The sequence below is a fragment of the Cavia porcellus genome, unplaced genomic scaffold (assembly GCF_034190915.1).
Source record: "Cavia porcellus strain 051 isolate PalLab524CR breed Dunkin Hartley unplaced genomic scaffold, mCavPor4.1 scaffold_13, whole genome shotgun sequence".
Lineage (NCBI taxonomy): Eukaryota > Metazoa > Chordata > Mammalia > Rodentia > Caviidae > Cavia > Cavia porcellus.
Window position 1 is genome coordinate 12,933,145 of NW_026947496.1, and position 19,908 is coordinate 12,953,052.

Consider the following 19,908-nt stretch of genomic DNA (forward strand, 5'->3'; position numbering starts at 1 on the left):
TCGTGTGGCTATTAGGACAGAACACATCTGTGAAGTGTTTGTTGATAAAAGGGATTTCCAGTAGTAACCTAGATTTTTACTGTAGAGAAGTTTAAGTTAAAAAAAAAAAAAAAGTATAGGGTTGGGGACTTAGCTCAGCGGCATAAGCGCCTGCCTTGCAAGCAGGTAGTCGTGAGTTTGATCCCTGGTACCTATAAAAAGAAAAAAGACCAAAAAAAAAAAAAAAAAAAAAAAAAAAAGTATAAGTCAATGTTTCAATTTCATTATTCAGATTGAAAGAGTTGCTTGCCCAGACCGGACACTTTAACCAGGAAAAGCCTCAGCCAAGTTAGGGGGCTCCTGCCTCCCCCACCCCTATAGATTTGCCTGTAACCCTATACCCCCATCCCTGTAACCCTGGCGCCAAACGTGTGCCAGTGAAATACCTGTGCATCCCTAATGCCCCTTGGGGTCCACCCCAGACAGAGGTTACTTATGGGCCTGACTCCACGTGTTAGAGAAGAAGAAAAGAAAAGAAGAAAAGAAGAAGGAGAAAGGGAGAGTGTGTTCCAGAGAGAGACCATGGGGGGGGGGGTGTCTCTTCCCACATTCCCAAAATAAAGGTTACTTATATTTTATATTTCTTATCTTTGCAGCCACCGCTGACCACTACTTTCACGGCCGTCCACTCCACTCCTTCCACGGACCTCTTTCCCCTCTTCCCCTCTTCTTCCCCTTCTTCTCAGACCTAACAGATTATTCAGATTGACAGTTCCTTATAATCCTGCTGAGTTTGCCAAATCACTTGAGAGTGTACTTAGAAGGTTAATGTCTTTGTCCTGTAGTAGTCTGATCGGCTTGCCCACTAAAGTAAGTGTGAATGACTTGATGGGTTAGAAGTCACTTGGTTAAGGGTGCAGGTGACCCCATGGTGTCCATACCTTTGCTCTCTCGCCATCTCTGGCAACTTGACCTTCAGCTTCTCATCTTGCAGATTTGAGCTCTTAATGAAAAAGAGACTCAGAGGTGAAGATACGGGTAAATCCTCAACAGCTGTACTATTCAACGGAAGACAGTCGGGAAATATCTACCATGTGTAAAACACAAGGGTAGCACAATCCACTACAGAGGGCTTGTGCCAAACCCAAGCAAAGGCAGAATGAGACAAATCCTACCACCGCAGGGACAGTGAACACACTTGAGATGTTCCTCTCGCTTAACTAATTTTTGCAAAGTAGATCCCCTTCCCTTGGCAAAAATAAGAAATACACCAACAGAAAAACTTTCCTGCATCTAAGGACACTTAATGGAAGGAAAAAAAAGATTCTAGGAGCTGCGAATGTAGCTCGGTGGTAGCGGGCATATCCCACTCCCAACAGTACAAAAAATAAAGACAAAAAACCCCAAACAAATAGGAAAATATTTGGGGTAGAAGCTTGCATTTTATAAACATTTTCTTATTTCTTTCTTTCTTTCTTTTTTTCTTTTTTTGTCTTTTTCGGTACCAGGGATCGAACTCACGACTGCCTGCTTGCAAGGCAGGTGCTTATGCCGCTGAGCTAAATCCCCAGCCCCCAACATTTTCTTGTTTCTGAACTGGACTTTGTGTGCTTTTATCAAAATGCTGTCTTCAGTGAAAGCTTCGAATACTTTCCACATCACTAAGAGATCGATAATATTTTTGTAATGCTGAGATCCTAGATTTCATGATTTCTAGAACATTTTAGTTTGCTTATCATATATATTTTTTATTTTTTATTTTTTTGGCTGGGTAGGGGAGATTGAAGTCAGGGCCTTGTAGCTATATCCTCAACACCTTTTTGATTTTTTATTTTGAGAAAGGGTCTCACTCACTAAATCATTAAGTTGCCCAGGCTGGCTCAAACTTGCCGTCCTCCTGTCTCAGCCTCCCAGAATGCTCCCACATTGGAAACAGTCTTATTTACCATTTATTTACTATCAACTTATTGTTGTGGTGCTGGGAATTGTGTTCGGTCAGCACTGTACTTCTGAGCTACCTCCCAGTCATCACATACTCTAGTACTAAAAATTTGCCTGCTATTTAAACAGGCGTTTTCTTTACATCACATTACTGTTATTTTCAAGCCTAGCTTCTGTGTGTAGCACTGATTTATTACAATATTACTCCTCTGGCAGTCAGACCAGTATTTTAACTCACAGGTTCTAAATCTTTCTGGAGTATCACTTAGCAACAAAGAGCTACACAGGAGTTCCTGTGGCATTTGAGCAAGGCAATACAGGATTCGCACTGCCTTCCAAGGGTTCTGTTTAGCTTTAAAAATCCACTCGGGACAGGCTGATGGCTCTTAGCTGACTGCAAGGTCATTTCCAAGGTCAGCTGGATAAAGGTCGCTTGTCACAGATGTGCTCTATCAGTAGAGGAGAGGCGTCTATCTCTAAGTGGCAGGGAAAAAATAGCTGCTTTGGTCAGGTCAGCCTGTGACGACTTGGCAGACTTTGGATTCGGAACTTTTTAAAACCCTGTGCTGAGCTGCCCAGCTTCTGTGAATACACACTCCTTATAATCCAGCTACAGTTGTATTGTGGCTGCTTTCCATACAGACCTCAGTGTCCTGCAGAGCAAGGGCTGTTCCTTCCTCAACTCGGTGTGACACAGCCTGTGCCTTTTTTTTTTTGTCTTTTTAAGATAGAGTCTCGCTATGTAGTTCAGGCTGGCCTTGAGTTCACATTGTAACATGAGCCACTACAACCGGCTAGCCTGTGCCTTCTTAAAGGAACGAATATGAGACATCTTCAGGATGATTACTGATTCACAGGGGGATAAAGATGGAAACATTAAAGTGGGCATGTGATGCATGCCTGCAATCCCAAAACTCAGGAGGCTGAGGCAGGAGGATTATTGTGAGTTTGAGAGCAGCCTGGTTTACAAAGTGAGCTCAAGGCCAGCCTGAACTGCTTAGTGAGACCTTGTCTCAAAAAGGAAAAAAAGAAGAAAGAAGAAGAAGAGAAACACTAATGGTTAAAATTTCACATCCAGCTGGGGACTTTTGGTTTGATGAGTGGTTCCACCACTAGGCGCCATGGCACACACCTGTAATCTTTAGCAACTAGTGAGGCTGAGGCAGGAGGCTCACCATGAATTTGAAGCTAGCCGGGGCTACATAGTGAGTGCAAGGCCAGCTTGAACTACAAAGACAGACCTACCCTGTGTCAAATCACAAACCAACTCCTCCCCCCATCATTTTATCTCCTCATGTACTCTCTGGTGATCTGGAGGGTTGGTAGGGTATGATTATGTCCATTTTCCACACGAAGAAGTTGAGTTCTTGCCCAAGTAAGTTGCAGCAGAAAGCTCAGGACTGTGGTTTTCCAGAGGAGTCAGCCTACAGGACATTCTGTGTGAGTGTGAGTGTGTGTGTGTGTGTGTGTGTGTCTGGCTTCCATCTCCCCAGCATGTCTGTCTAACCCACTCATTTCACCCTCTTATCTTTATGGATCACCTTTAGAGACAGATAAATGAAAACCATTCCCGGCCAGGGCCAGCCTGGTGCTTGGTTGGCAGCCACTGTGTCCCTGGCATTGGTGAAGGCGGAGGCATGCACTGAGGTGGGTCAGCGGCCGTGGGGGTTATGGGGGTATCTGGTGGGCTGTGCCACTCCCACTGGTTTGGCTTTCTTCTGAAGCGCTGGGGACTGTGCCCAGACCTTCCTGGCTGCTGGTCTTCCCTGTTCCCTAAACAGAATGAGCAACTCCATGAGTCTGGGTGGCATGTGGGTCCCTGTGGAAGCCCGGTTTCTGATGCCCCCTGCTCCAACTCTATTGGCTAAGAGGAGCTTTCTTTGTCTTGGGCCAGGGTCACACGTGTGTGTTGCTTCTGTGTGCAGGTCCATGTCGCCCCTTTTCGTTCTTTGTGGCACAGGGGGATGAACCCAGGAGCTCTTGCATCCCAGGCAAGCACTCTGTCACTAGTTACAGCCCCTGCCCTATTAATCTTTGCATTTTTGAGCGAAGGTCTCATAGAATTGCCCAAGCTGGCCTCCAACTTGTGATCCTCCTGCCTCAGCCTCAGGAGCTGCTGGGAATATGGGTGTGCACCATGGTGTCTGGCCCTCCTGGGCTTTCTATTACACATTATTGGGAAAAGGGAACGCACCCTAATTGTTTAAATCGAAGTTGTGCTGTAATATTTTTAAGGACAGTGGCTGTACCACCTTTCATTTGCTAAGTCTGGTGCTGACCCTTCTGTACCACAGGTTATAACCATTTGCTGCACAAATGAGGTGCAGAGGGAAAACAGATTTGTGCATTATTTACTAATGCCCTGAAATAGTTTTTTTTCCCCCTTGACAAGGACTGGGTATCAATAGGCTGTTTGTGCTGATGCTCACTTCTGGCCTGGCTCAGTTTCAAAAGAAACATAGTCGTGTGTTTCTTCATTAGTGTTGTATCATCATGGGAGCAATGAGTTGGTCGAATGCGCCTCTGTTAAAAATAAGAGGAAGCAGAGGCAGTGATGGAAGCCTCTGCAGAAGCGAAGGGTGACAAGCTTTTATCTCACAGTTTCCTCTGTGACTCCTTGGGTTTCAGCTGGTCAGCTCTGGTTTACCCATAGGGAAGAGGGCAAGATATTTTGTCAAAGGTTGTGTGTCAAAGACAGCAGTCATTGTGCATTCAAATACAGCAATCTAGAAAACTCTTCTGCTCCCTTTGGAACATGCAAATATAATTTGATATTTGTATTTTGTTTTTTTTTCTTTTCGGTTCATAAACATTTTAAAATACTTTGTAAAATAAGATAACTGACATAGGTTGGGAAAATGAGAAACATTTAACATACAGATCCGTAAGCAGTGTTTATTAAAGAGCAGTTTAGCAATTTTCCAAGTTATAGAGATGTTTATGGGTGGTATGACCAGGACTGTCTCGAAACCCAGTTCTTGGAGACCGTGGCACAGTGAATTCCTGCCTACTCCTGGGAGTGGCTGAGCAGTTTTACTCATTTGCACCAGACCACAAGGCATCTAACCCACAAGCTCAAGTCCCAGGCAGGCCTGGGCCACTGGTTCCAGCCAAGAATTTCATCTCCCAAAGGCACTTGGTCTGGGAGAAGGGAGTGGGGATGGTGGAGGTCACACACCAGACAAGCAAACCTGAGGGTCTTTTATAAAGTCTAGAAACAACCTTGAGGACGAAGCCTTTCCAACTTCTCGTGAAAATTATACTGGAGAAAAAAAAAATTATACTGGAGAGTAGAAATACAGGGCGGGAGGTGGCTTGGTAGTTGCACCCTTGCCCAGCTGGTGTTCTCTCCCCAGAAAGGCAACTAAATACATAAAATGTGCCATTTGTATTTTTTTGATATCCAATTAAACAAATCTCGTATTTTCCTTTTTGTCTTCATACCAAAGGAATTATTTCTGGTGAACACGTTCCCAGAGAGGATGGCCCTCTGTAAAAACAGTGTTTACGTGTCAGAAATTGGATTTCTGGAACAACTTTCTGGATTACCAGAATTAAAACAAAACAAAACAAAAAAGCCCATAAAAGTCCCCAAGCAAAACCCTATCATAATTCTAAACATTCTCTCTTCAGCTGTGTTTTTATTCAAAGCTTGGTTGGCAGCGTTTCCAGGAACGAGCAAAAGGAAATGCTTAATAAGTAATTGTCCAATCTAGTGGCGCTTGTGTTGGGTTTACTTTCGCCCTGGGGACCCAGAGAGTCCCCAGACCCGCGTCCCGCTCTCCAGGCCCCGGCGGCCCAACGCGCGTCCCCGCCCCCGTCCCGCCATCCCCGGGCCGCGCGGTGGCGCAGGGCGGAGTCGCCAGCCGGCCGGCGGGCGGGCGCAGGTGGGGAGGGGCGGCCGAGCGCGTCGGTGACACCCGCGGGGCCGCACCCTGCCCTGGGAAGAAGCCGGCCAGGTGTGGCCTCCGAGCCGGGCGCCAGCGGGGAGGAGACTCGCGCCCCCGCCGACCAACACCAACACCCAGCGGCGGCCCGGCCGCTGTGCGCGCTCGCCGCCCTCCGAGCCGCAGCTCCTCCTCGCGCTCCGGCCCCGGCCCGGCCCGTCGTCGTCCCCGTCCCGGTCCCCGTCGGCCGCCCCCTCGCTTATGCCTGGGAGCTGAACGCTCGCAGGGCCGCCGACATGAGCTGCAACGGAGGCTCCCACCCGCGCCTCAACACGCTGGGCCGCATGACACGCGCCGAGTCCGGCCCCGACCTGCGCGACCTGCGCTGCGAGGGGACCTGCGGCGGCGGCGGTGGCGGGGGCACCGGCCGGACTTACCACTCGCGGCGCTTCACGGTCACCGACCAGAACTCGGACGGCTACGGGTGGGTACCGCGGAGCGCGCCGCACACCTCTCGGGTCCCCGGGGGTGCCGACGGCGCGGGGAGCGAGCTGGACCCCGGTGTCCGGCGCCCGGCGTCCGGCGCCCGGCGTTCCTTCCACGCTGCGGGGTCGTGGGACCTTCGCTGCGCGACCCCCGCCGTGGGCTGGCCCGGCCCCGGTAGCCTTTGTCCTGGCCGTCAGGTGGGAGGCCGGCGACGCGGGCCGCCACCCCGAAACCTAGCTTTGCAACTGCGGTCAGAGTAGAACTGTGCAGGAGTTGGGGGCCGAGGTGGGCCTTGGGGCCCTACTGGCTCACCCCAAATTCTTGATCACACGAAGACCAAGACCGCGGTGGCGCCCGGGCGCCTCTGCCACCCGAGGGCGTTCGTGTTCAGGCGGCGAGGCGCGGGGTCCCGTCCGTGGAAGGCCCTGCGTGGGTGCCCCGTGGGTCCCCTCAATTCAGCTCCCCCGCAGCTACTGGAATTCAGCTGGGCGGGTTCCAGCTGAACTGGAATTCCCCTCGGGTTGGCTGCGCCACCACCTGGGCCCTCCGTGTTCCAGCTGAGCAGGGCTGGATGGGCGCACCTGGAGCCTGGCCCGGGGCTGTGAGCCGACTGCGCGGGTGGGTCGAGGGGCTAAGGACGCTGGGTTCCCTGGGGCTGGGGATGGCGCCCTGGCCGTGGCAACTAGGGGACTGCTCCTACGAGTCACCGCAGAAAAGGGCCGAGGGCTTGGGGTGGAGAGGAAAGGGAAAACATATTTTAACCGTGTGCCCGGAGCTGGACTCTGGGTGCCCACGTGCCCCGCCCCCACCATTTCCCCTGGGCTTTTGGGAAGAGGCCAGAGCTCCAGGACTATCGCGACACCGCGTTGTGGCCTTAGGCTTGGCAGGAGCCGCCTGAACTGACTCTCAGCCGGGTTTTGTTTTGCAAGCAGTTTTGAAGGCAGGCACTGCGCGAGTTGCAACCTGCTTTCTGCTTGGATTTATTTATTTCTGGAGCATCCTGATCATTTCTCTTTCTCTGTCTTTGAGTTAGCGAAGAATTATTTTAATCGTGGTGCTGTTTTGTTTTCTGAACAATGTGTCCGGGAATTTCCGTGAAAAAATCCGCCGAACAATAGGAGAAAAAAACCCACAAACAACAACAACAAACCTTGGGTTTTTAAGTTTGTTTTAAAATCTTACCAGCATTTAAATCGGAAACTTACTTTTCGGTCGTCATCTTCCAGGATTTGGAAGCAAATTCTTCGAAATTTGTAGACCACACAACTATTTAAATCCAAATTAGAATTTTTTTTTTTTATACTGGGACTCGAACTCATGGACTGATGCTTGCCAGGGAGGAACTCTGCCATTCAGCACTAGCCCCAACCTCATGTTAAAACTCTTCTTTTCGACATTTTATGGGCCAAGTATTAGCAGGAGGATTTAATGTTTGTAGTAACCTGGATTTATTGTTACTATTTTTGCGGTGGCGAGGGTCAAACCTAGGGCCTCGCGGTTGCTAGGCAAGTGCTGTGTCGCTGAGGACACCTCCAGCCAACTCCCTGCTTTAAAACTGAATCGAACTGCTACCTGGAGTATTTTACTCCTTTGGCTTCCTGTTCATTTTGCGGAGAGGCAGAATTTTAGTGAATTCATTTACGGGGTCATGAACTGCACGAAGACATATTTTATTAGGCGTCCTCACTCAAGCATTCGGTTTGGGGCGGCTCAGTGGTTTTTCACTGTGTAGTGTCTCAGGGTCTGTCTTTCCACCCGAAAGTGGGGTGATGACCATGGATCCGGGAAGGGAAAATGTGCCCCGGGCGAGGCCGCGGGAGGTTTTCCTGCTGCAGCGCCAGGTGCCGAGCCGGTCTGCGGGGCGCTCATTGATTGGGGTCCCCGCTGGGAGTTTCTCCGGAGCCGTCCCCGCCTGGAGTGAGAACGGCCCCGAAGTGCTGACGGCTGCGCTTTCCGAAACTGGGGGCGCCTGGCGGCGGAGGCTGAGCGAGCCGCCCTACCTGTTTTTCCAGTGCCCTGTGGTTTGTGCTTGGGGATCTGTTTGCCCAGGGCCAGCGCTTAGAAGTGGGAGGCCCTCTTCGCCTCTGCTTAATGAATGATGATGAAGGACTTAATAAGTACTTCTGTCACCAAAAGGTTTCTTCTATACCAATAATAATAATAATAATAATTTTGGGGGTGTGCAAGGAGAACCAAAAAACCCAGTGTAAAACACTATTGATTCAATTTAAAGATTATTTCAAACACCGGCTATTTTATGGGCAGAATGAGACTGGTTATTTTTGAAATGAAGGTTCCTGTTGTAAACGAATTTAGACAGAACCCCAATCTTTTTTTTTTTTTTTTTGGTCTTTTTTTAATCGGTACCGGGGATCGAACTCATAAACCACACACTTGTAAGGTAGGCACTTAACGCCGCTGAGCTAAATCCCCAGCCCCCAGAGACCCAATCTTATTTTTCCTTTTACAATGACTTTACATCTGTCTGTTCTCCCCCTGCTGATGTTTGTCTATTTGTAGGATGGCGTTAGAGCTGCTTTATACTGTCATCGGCCTCAGCCTTGTCTCTCTCTCTCACCCGTTGGTCCTTATTTCATTTTATTTTATTTTTTTCACTACCAGGGATTGAACTCACAACCTTGGGCTTGCCAAGCAGGCGCTTGTGCCACTGAGCTAAACCCCTGGCTATAAATCCTTATTTTAGTTTGGAAGGAATCTACAGCTACTTTATGTCACTGCTTCTCCTGCTCTGTTTAATTTTATTTTTTTCACGTTTGCTCACTGTTACACATTTGATAATACAAAAGGCATAGCTTTGAAGATGTGCATTTTTTTTAAATTTAATTTTTTTGAAGATGTGCATTTTGAGTGTTTTTTTGTATGGGATGTCATACGAATCCTAATTTTAAATTAAAGCAGAATTTCTCTAGTTTTATTCTTGCCGCTGAAACAAGTTGCTAGTCTGTCCTGAAATTTGTCACCAAAGTAACCAAGTCCCGCAGTTGGCTGTTCCACCACCCTGTGGATTTTGTGGCAGGATTAAAAGCACAACATGGTCACTAACCTTCAGAAATGTGTGGTTGTGACTTTAAAGCGTACTTTTCTCCACATCTCATGATCTCCAAACCAAAATGAGGAAAGCTCTTTCTCAGCATGCCAAGGACCCTCTGGACTCAATGCCCAGCATCAAAACAAAACAACTAAAATCAAAAGGTTATGGGACATTGGCTGTGGACTTTAGAGCAGGAAGGACACTGGGGATCCCACAGAAACCCTACTTGTCCCCAGTGGAAACAGAAGCTTCAGACCTTCCCGAGCTCCCAGGGCCCTCCCACAGCTGCTTGTCCTGAGAACCCGGGAGTCCTCATCTCATCCCCTCTGTGCCGTTACAGCTGGGCTTGCAGGCCATACATGGCAGCAGTAACCTGAACTCCATTTTCTCATTTCTTGGGTGTCTGCTGCAAGCATGTGTTAGGTGCTGAGCAAAGTCAAGATGAAAATACACAGCTTGAGGAGTGTGAGCTCCAGCTGTAATAAGGAAGGGTAGGGCTGGGGCGTGGCTGTCAATCCAGAGGCCCTGGGCTTGATTCCCAGCACCACCCAAGAGAAAAAAGGGTGCTGGGCTAGATGGGTGTAGTGAGCTTGTCGGGCCCTGGGAAGAGCACATACAGGAAGTGATGTTGGATTATACTGGAGCTCTTCCGCTGGCCAAGGTGGATGGGCGGACAAGAGGGTGAGAAGTGGGCAGTCTATGAAGTGGGCTCCTTTTTGAGCTGGAAGCAGATAGGAGAAGGGAGCAAGGATCTTGGGAAAGCCATAGAGCGGCATTTGGGTAGAAGAGAGCCACAGTTATCAAGTCTGGATAAACTGTATTTTATAAAATCTCAAAGCCAAGCAGTTCACAATGGTCACAGCCGGCTAGCAGAGCTTCTGAGGGGCCAGCTTTAGTGTGTGTATTATCTCCAGGCTCGAATCGAGCTTCCCGGGTTACAGATGGGAAAGGCTTGTGGTTGTAGCAGCTAGGAAGTGTCGGAGCTGGTATGGACCTGGGATACCCAAGAAAAAGCAAGCCAATGTTGGAATTCTTCGTTTCTACTTCTAAACTCTTTTCCAGTTAGGGCTTTTTTTTTTTTTTTTTTTAAACTTTTTTAAACCCTCATTCTGCACTCCTGTGAAACATTTCTTTTTTTTTCTTTCTGTTTTTTGGTACTGGGGATCAAACTCATGACCACGCACTTGCAAGGCAAGCACTTATAAATCCCCTGCGAGGGGCTGGAGGTTTAGCTCAGCGGCATAAGCGCCTGCCTTGCAAGCAGGCAGTTGTGAGTTCGATCCCCGGTATCGATAATTTTGTCTTTTTCCTTTTTATCAGTACTGGGGATCGAACTCATGACTGCCTGCTTGCAAGGCAGGCGCTTATGCCGCTGAGCTAAATCCCCAGCCCCGAAATATTTATTTCAAAACCATTGTTTTCTGTGACTGATCCTCTTGTAGGGCTTCTATCACTTAGGAACAAAATGACACCCATATGGTTCTGTATTAAGGAGGTGATTGTTGATATGAATTACCTTGGCTTAATTGTTATTTAATGGGGCCAAACAACTTTGAACAGTAGTTAATTTTTTTCCCCAATATAGGCATGGTATTTTGTTCTTTGGGGACTGGGGTTATTTTTTTGGGGAAAAAAAATCTGATTCCCCTGATGCTGCAATGCAGACTTTTTTCTGGTGGAGCAATGGAAGGTTTGGGTGTGACTCAGGAGTGTGCTTTGACTCAGCTAACCAGTCTTTCCAGAGGGTTCCAGAAGGTTCCAGAAGGTTCTGGCACTTTAGTTCTCAGTTCTACTTTCTGCTGACCCGATCCCAGTGGTCCTGACTCAGACAGTTGTGATGTGGAAGCCACAACCCTACGGCCCCCAAACCCAGACTATGAGCCCTTGATTTTAAATGCTATCCTGTGAAATGCTACTGCTGACCAGTAGCTCACACTGGCACGCTGGCTGGAATGGTCCACATCCTTCAAAACCTTGTGTGTTTAAAAAAAAGAGGGAGGAGGACTATTTAGTGTGAAGCCTCAGAAAACAGATCAGAGATTCTGCTGGAAAATAAAAATTCTTGTCAAACTTAAAATCTCTTGTTTTATCTGGCACCTGAGATTTAAAATAAAGAGTTAACTTTTTGTTTGCTAGTTCAAGATGTGTATAATTTCCATCTTCTGTACCACTGAAGAATAGTTTGACCTAGCCTCGTAGCCTTCTATAAACTGTGTTTTGAATTTATCCAGTAAACTAAGATGCTGTACAGTTTTTACACAATTTAAGGCAATTAAGAACAAGTATCTCGGGGGCTGGGGATTTAGCTCAGTGAGTTCAATCCCTGGTACCGATAAAAATGAAAAAGAAAAAAAAAATTATACCATAAAAACCAAGTATCTCCACAAGGTAGAGTGACAGAGCAGGCCCTGGCGTTAAAACACCTTCCCAGAACGGGAATTTTCTCAGGGTTCAGTAAAATAAGTGTAAGGTTTTGCATTTGGGATAATTTAAAATAGAAATCCTTACTTTGGTATTGCGTTTGTAAAAACCAAATATTTTTATGACAGCTTAGCTTCAGAAAAGGAAGTTATCTTATCTCGATGATGGCTCCCTGGTGTCTCAGGGGCAACCTTAACAACTGAAAATGTGTCTCAGTCCACAGTCCCTTTTTCTGTCCTCTCTTCTTCTTTTAAAATTTGAATTTATTTTAACTCCCATGTTAAAACATCAGAACGTTCGTGCTGAGGAGGTAATGCGATGTTTCCGTACTTCACGCCCAATTTCCTGCACTGTGTGTTCAAAATTACAGACTGGGGCCAAGATAAAACCGCAGAAAGGCAGTTTCAGGACCAGGCTATGACTGGGTGACCTCCGCGGCCGCCAAGCCTCCCTCTAGCCATCTTGGATGCCTTCATGTCCCTGCTCAGACCCTAGCTGTGCAGCTGGCCTGGCCTCCAAGTTTTGATGAAGTTGGCGATATTTGTGATTGTCTGCTCTGCCCCCTCAGTGCAGCCCACCAGCCACCAGTGTAAACACAGAGGGAAATACTCTTTTCTTGGTGATGACGATGGTGGTGGTATTGGAGATTGAACCCAGGGCCTTCGACCTGAGCTGCATTCCCAAGGTGTCTCATTTTTGTTTGTAATTTTTTTTTTTTTTAAGTTTGAAAACGTGGTCTCACCAAGTTGCTAAATTGCCCAGGCTGGGCTCAAACTTGAGATCCTCCGCCTCAGCTTTCCAGAGTGCTGGGATTACAGATGTGTGCCACCACACCCTCTAATTTTTCTTTTCTAGCGAAAGAAACCTTTCACTAGAGAGCTACCTGCACAGCTACTAGGTGAAGAGACTAGAAAGAATCAGAGGAGGCACTTTTACTTAAATGTTTAGATACTAAGCCTTTTTTTTTTTGCTACCTTGCAAGTGGGAATAGATCGCCTCTCTAGTTGAGCTTCTGAGATCAGGGCAGTGAGCAGGAGCGTCTTCAGATGAGTCGTGTTGGCTCTTGGTTTTCTTCTACTGTACGAGGTCAAGCCAACACACCATGTTCCCTCTGTGCAAAACCCTGTGTTGTTAGGTGCACATAGGAGTGGCAGGTGAATAAATGTGGGACTTTGCTCTCAGAGGTCCAGGGTAGCCAGGTGTGTAGATTGTGCATAAGTGGGTGGAGGTGTAAACAGACTTGCTTCACCCTGGGTCTGTAAATCCTGCAGAAGGATGCATGGCCTTTCCGCTGTTGGATAAAGGAATCTTGGAGGCAATCTTACATAAGGGTAATGGAATTTGTTTCCTTTTATTTAAGATCCTTTACAGACAAGCCAGGCATGGTGGCACAACCCTGTACTCCTAGTGTCAAGGAGGCTGAGGCAGGAGGATCACCAAAAGTTCAAGACCAGCCTGAACTACATAGCAAGACTCTTAAAAAACCCAAAAATGATAGCAACAAAAACAATAAAGGAACTCAATGAAGCATATGTGAAAAATGCTTTGATTATTTTAAAGAGTTAAGCAAATAGGCCTTAACATCAATGTTACTGCATGAAATAATTAATTTCCATTGTGTTCACTGAACTTTTCTTACCTAGGCCACTGTTCTATGACTGCCTACAAAGATAGGTAAGGCCTTGTTTCAGAAAAATATTCCAGACTCTGATTGAATAACCAAAAGAATGAGGAGAGAGGGGAGAGGGAGAAGGAGGGGAAGGAGAGGAGGTACAGATGTAGAAAGAAATAAAGTAGGCCCTGGAGATGTAGCTCAGTGGGAGTGTTTATTTAGCATATGGGAATCCATTGAACCCATATGTTGGGTTCAATGTGCAACTCTGGAAGAAAAAAAATTTTTTTTAAAAGGAAAAAAAAATAGATGGGATGGGTGTCTAGCAGTAAAATTATCATAAAATTATTATTATTATTATTATTATTATTGGTACTAGGGATCAAACTCACAACTCACACTTGCTAGGCAAGCTGCTTATGCCACTGAACTAAATGTCCAGTCCCATAAAATTATTTTTATAAGATAAAAAGTATTTTGAAACATTTTTATCTTGTCATACTTAAGACACCTTGGATTCCTTTTTTTGGTTTTGTTTTCTGGCAGTACTGAGTATTGAACCGAAGAGCTTGCTAAATTGCTACACTTCTCAGGCTAGATTTGAATTTGCGATCCTCCTGCCTCAGCCTACCATAGTACTGGGATTACAAGCATGCATCACTTTCCCTGGCTGTAGAGTCGTGTTTTTTTTTTTTCTTCTAGCAAAGAAGAATGTATCACACATTCATGTGGCTCACTTGGATTAAAATGCAGAACATGTTTTCCTGTTAGCTGATAATAAAAGAATCTTTATATAAATGTTAGCAACTGTTACTTGTTTGAACAAGTTTAGAGTGAACTTTAAAAAAAGTGTTTGTGTTGGCAGGTTCTTTGTAGTATGAATCATTTGTCTGTAAGTCCAAAGAAAAAAGCAATTTCAAAAGAGTCAAAAAGTTGGAAGAATGAATGTTGCTTTTTCAGCTTTTTTAGTTTAGAAGAAAATATCCTTTTGTTGGTTGAAGTTTTTTTTTTTGCACCGGAGATTGAACTCATGATCTTGCACTTGTCAGGCAGGCACTTATACCATTGAGCTAAATCCCCAGTCCTCAAATAAACTTTTTTATTGGCTTATTGTTTTCATAATTAGAATGATGTCTTTTATCCTCCATGCCACTAAAATGTGATTTAGAAATGGCACTATGAATCTCCTCAGTTCAATTCCCAACATGGTTTGAAATTTTCCACCTCTTACACACCTGTGCAACACTGGAGATTTCTTGGAGCTATGGACTTTTATTTTTATTTTTAAATTTTTTTTGTACCAGGGAGCTGTGGACTTTTATTTTTATTTTTTTATTTTTTTGGTATCACGGATCGAACTGACGACCTTGCCAGATAGGTGTGCTTATGCCACTGAGTTAAATCCCTGGTGGTATGAACTTTTAAAACCCATATGCTCTTATTAAATAAATGCATTTATTTAAAAATTATGTTTGCACTTGATAGAATTTTGCATTTACCCCAAGTATGCTATGTGAATTCATGAGTGACTCCAATTACTTTAATCTGAACAGACATCTACATTATTTTCAACAAGAATGAGTTTGATTGGTACTTTTTTTTTTTTTTTTTTTTTGGTACCGAGAATCAAATTGAGGACCTTGCACTTGCCAGGCAGGCGCTTGTGCTGCTAAGCTGTATCCCGAGCCTTAAAATGAGTGAATTTAGTGGTTTCCTAAAATAGAGTTACAGAAGAAGATAAAGGAATCTTGGATATTATCAAGCCAAATAAAGAATCAAACTGAAGTCTCGAAAATGTGAGATGAAAGAAATCTAAACTTACGTGTTTAATAAAAAAATATCCAACCTGCAAAGTTTTAAATCATGCACAACTTTTTAAAAATGTAAGTGTTCCCTGTCAGGTAGAAGGATCCAGTGCTGCTTTGGAGGCAGATGGGGGTCTGACCTGCTTTCTCCTTGCAGTTACTCCTTGATTCAAGCACAGCTCTGCTTGGGTCTTCACTGGGCAGAGAGGAGCCCATAGAACTGTCCGTGGGGCTTCTTTCTCCCCAGTCACGGGCGTAAGCCTCACGTGGCCCAGTGCCTTTTTGTGCTGGATGGACCCCTCATTTCCCTTTCTCCCCAGCTGTGTTTCCCAAGGCTTCTTGGCCCCATCTCAGGCTGAGGCGGGGGTCTTAGGAAAGATAGGCCAAGTAGTCCTTGCTTAGGGACCGGAAGCAGTCTTGAAAGATTGTGCACAGTAGTTAGTTCCTGGCTCTCATTCATTTCTGTGCCTTGGTCTTTCCCGTGTAGTTGTTAATCTCTTCATTAAAATGCCAAGCAAAACACGTAAGGGTTTGAGCCTTCTGCTGAGGGCGGGTTGTGGTGAACATAACACAAATCCTTCCGTCAGGCAGGGGGAATTTTTTCGGTATTGTTAACAGCATGTGAAACTACTTGCCTCACATGGGCATGGGCAAGGCCAAGACCACGAGATGTCTGTAGAGATGCCAGGGCAGAAATGGCTTTGGAAACCAAGAGGGAATTAACATAGAGAAAACCCACCGATCTCTTAATCCAGCATTTATATGTTTTTATTGGTACTGGGGATAGAACTCAAGACCTTGAGCTTGCCAGACAGGTGCTTGTGCCACTGAGCAAAACCCCTCGCCCTTAATCCAGCATTTAATCAGCTTGCCTCCTGTTTTCCTGAACACAGCTCATTGCTATGCGTCTTCTAACTACTTTAGTAGTCAGGGATTGACGCTAGTGAGTTTGTATCTTGTCAAGCAAATTTTCTCTCATAAATTCATTTAGAAATGGTGTGTGTACTTTGGATACTTTTTTTTTTGAAGGGGGAAGCGATTTTGGGGATTGAACCCTGGCCCAAGCCTGCACACTGATCAGTATACATCACCACTTCTGAAGCACCCCCACTTCTCCTTTGAAAATATTTTTATTTTAAGACAGACTCTCACTAAATTATCTAAGGTTGGCTTGAATGTGTGACCCTCCTGCCTCAGCCTCCCAGGGTGCTGAGGTTACAGGCATGCACCACCTGGCCCCGCCCACTTCTGGGTATATGTATTCCCCATTGAGTTTGACCTGGATACTTCTTTTTTTTTTTAAATTGGTACAGCTGATGGAACTCACGACTACCTGCTTGCAAGGCAGGTGCTTATGCCGCTGAGCTAAATCCCCAGCCCCCATGGATACCTCTTTTTGTTCTCATTTTTAATTCTGTCTTGTGATTGGGGCTGGGGTGGAAACCCAGGGCCTCGGACACCCAGCGCCGTCACTGTAGCAGTCACTGTAGCACGGAGCTGCATTCCCAGTCCTCCTCCCCTGCTTTAACGTGCGTCTTTGTTTTGGGGGTAGTTTTAGATCTGCAGAAAAGGTGCTCAGTGGAGCAAAGTCCCTGCGGACCTCCCACCGCTGGTTTCCTTATTTGCCTCCCCTACAGCTCAGTTGATAGGATTTTTACGGGCCGCCTCAGCTCGTTAATCAGTTAATAAACCCTGGCCTCCAGTGGGGCCAAGGGGTAATCCTTCCTTTTATATGCTTGGGGCAGGAGTTCCTGGTGGGAATCACCCTCCGAAATGAATTGCTGAACAGAATTTCCAGACGTTTCAGAAGAAAGCCATCCCATCTTCCTTCCGAAAGAGAACAATAAGGGAGGGTTCTTGGTCCTTGCCTTTTGAGGTTCTGTCAGTCCTGGGTGCACTGAAGGCAGTGTCCTCAGGTCAGGGGGCTGGAATTTCGCATGAGTTGGGACAGCAGAGCCTGCCCAGCGGGAGAGGCTCAAAGCCCTGCACCCCTGTGCTTGCAGGAAGAGGGCGGATGGGAGGCTGAGCCGGGGCCAGCAGCGAGGAGCCCGGGCCTGCCCGGAGGAGCCAGAAGCCATTCCCAGGAGCATCCGCTCCACACCCACGGGCACCAGTGCTGGCTTGTTGGGAGCCTAGCTTGCAGGGAGGGACCCCAGAGACAGCTGGGAAGGAAGGAAGGAAGAAAAGAGAGAAAGTGCTTCCCTGGAGTGCCCTGATGCCGGGGACACGCCCACATTCTTGTGCTCTTACCCTATCCGTGCCCAGTACCACTATTGTTTCCTAAACCTGTTCTTGTGTTTTTTCTTTTTGCAGCGCAGAGCCTTGCAATGCTAAGTCAGTAGTCTACCATGACGCTACACCTCCCAGCCCAAACCATTTTTAAAAAATGTTTTGACAGTGAAATTCTTTATCTAAAACATATAGGGCTGTCAGGCGTGGTGGCATGCCTGTAATTAATCCCTGCACTATGGAGGCTGCGGCAGGAGCTCTAACCTTGCTGCAAAATCCAATAGAACAAAACCACAGGAGGACACGCACACATGAATACACATCTATAACCACACACACATACTCAGAGGCAGGTGAGACAGTCAGGTTTGTGGGGAGGTATGAGACACAAGCAGGACAGGCTGCCCTTGGGGACCACGGGTGTCTGAAGCCCGAGTTGGATCTCCAGCATCTTGCAGGACTTTCATGAGGCCTTTTCACAAACGTTTAGCAATAATTCAGTATGTTTTTAAATCTCTCTTAAACTACCATGGGCAAGGCCAGGGATTTAGCTCAGCAGCATAAGCTCCTGCCTTGTAAACACAAAATCATGAGTTTGATCCCTGGTACAAAAAAAAAAAAAAAAAAAAAGAAAGAAAGAAAAACAAAAGAAACTACCGTGGGCAGTGAAATGCCTAATTTATTTTAGCAAATTAAAAAGCAGGACAGTCTTCTAATCTTTTGCTTGTTTGTGGACTAACTGTGCACGGAGCACACTAAACTCCTCTCATAGCTTTCTTTAGAATGTGAACGTCCACAATGTCCGTGCACACATCACCGTTCCAGATTCCCATGCGAGTCTCCTGGAGAGTGAGTCGTTGGGCAGTAGGAAGCCTGGCTGCCCAGCAGACCTCATCCTCGGGGCATCTGAGAGGAGATGGGCTTGTTTTTGTGTTGCTTAATGTTTTCCATGTTTCCTCACACTGTGATTTCTTCACTGTCACCTTCTTTCACTGTGATTGCAGAAAATGTTTTTGTGGAATTAGCTTTTCTCTCGTCTCCTATTTTTTTCTTTGGCCACACTTGCTGGTGAGGTCTTCTGGCTCCGTGTCTGTCCCTGGGAGGTCTCTGCACAGGGCCGTGTGGCGATGGGGCTGTAGGGCCAGATGGGAGCTCGGTAAAACCTGGAGTAGTTCTGAGCCAGCATCGGAAGTGCGATTGTACAATCAGAGAAATATTTCTGGATTGGGTCTGAACCCGAAGGGCAGTGAGTGCTGTGAAGGACATTAGTTAGGCTATGTGCTGAAATTTGGAAAGTTCTGTGGATTAGAAAATAATACATTATTTAATACTATATAATATGTAATATGCATATTATAATAGTATAATGCTTTTTTTTTTTTTTTTTGGCTTTTTGAGACAGGGTCTCATCATGCAGTTCAGCCTGGCCTTGAGCTCACTTTGTAGCCCAGGCTGGTCTCAACCTTACAACCAACCTCCTACCTCAGCCTCCCGAGTGCTGGGATTCCAGGTGTGTGCCACCATGCCTGTTTTAGTATAATACTATTTAATTACCATCTAAGTCCCCTGACTTTGAAAGTGGTACAATGGTTTCGTAAGGGAATGTTTTTGTTCGTGGGAAACATATGACGAAATCTTGAGAGCCAGGGCATGAGTATTCTCAAATGATTCAGAAAAATAATAAATACCTGGCCAGGTCTACACCTGTCTCTGGAGAGGGGCAGAAGGAACGCAGCACGGGGGGCCCTCGGGGAATCAGTGAAGGGTCTCTCGGGAGTGCTCTGTCCCGTTTATGCCACGGAAGCCGTGAGTTATTTCCCTGCTGAGCCAGTGCCGTCTGATGGACCTGGACTTCTCTGTTTGCCCCGCAGGCAGACGGGCACCATGTCCCGGCTCCAGAACCAGAACACCATCCAGGAGCTGCTGCAGAACTGCGCTGACTGCCTGATGCGGGCCGAGCTCATCGTGCAGCCCGTGAGCCTTCTCCTCCTGCGTTCTGACCCCATCCTGCGTGCACCCCTGTCCCCAGCCTCTGCTGCACGCTTAGCATCTACAGATGATCTTTTTAGGAACAGGGTGGAAGTGGGGTTATGGAGCAGTAGCACCGTGTCACAGTCGGCTAAGTTAGAAAAGCGGCGGGTAGAGACTCATAGGCCAGGGCGAAAGGCGAGGGGTCCCATTGGGTGACGGCCTTGGGGTGCAGGGTGTCACATGGTGGGAGATGGGGACCCTGTGGGCGGCCAGAACCTGCCAAACTGGCTTCTGAGCAGCCCCATCCAGAAGAGTCACATGGAGGGATTAATCACCTCTCACACGTCCTGCTTCTTTGTAGTTCATAACAGGAATTTTCTTTCCTAGTATTGGGATGGAACCCAGGACCTTTTACACTGAGCTACTATTTCAATCCTTTTAAATTTTGTTTTTTAATCGGTACCAGGGATCGAACTCACGACCACCTGCCTGCAAGGCAGGTGCTTATGCTGCTGAGCTAAATCC

The 19,908-nt window shown here is 46.7% G+C and overlaps 1 protein-coding gene across 3 annotated transcripts in view; it reads left to right on the plus strand.

The window, feature by feature from the left end:
- Positions 1 to 3,476: 3,476 nt before the first annotated feature.
- The window catches only part of Dsp (desmoplakin), a 47,466-nt gene continuing 31,034 nt past the window's right edge, over positions 3,477 to 19,908 (plus strand). Inside the window, exons 1-2 of one of the 3 annotated variants that reach the window (XM_063259851.1) lie at positions 3,477 to 3,567; positions 19,284 to 19,386. In XM_063259851.1, the coding sequence (XP_063115921.1) occupies positions 19,297 to 19,386 (90 nt within the window). In that variant the 5' untranslated portion in view covers positions 3,477 to 3,567; positions 19,284 to 19,296. Of the gene's footprint in view, positions 3,568 to 5,940; positions 6,292 to 19,283; positions 19,387 to 19,908 lie in introns of those variants that run through there. The other 2 variants (XM_063259850.1, XM_063259852.1) reach the window with 2 other exon arrangements.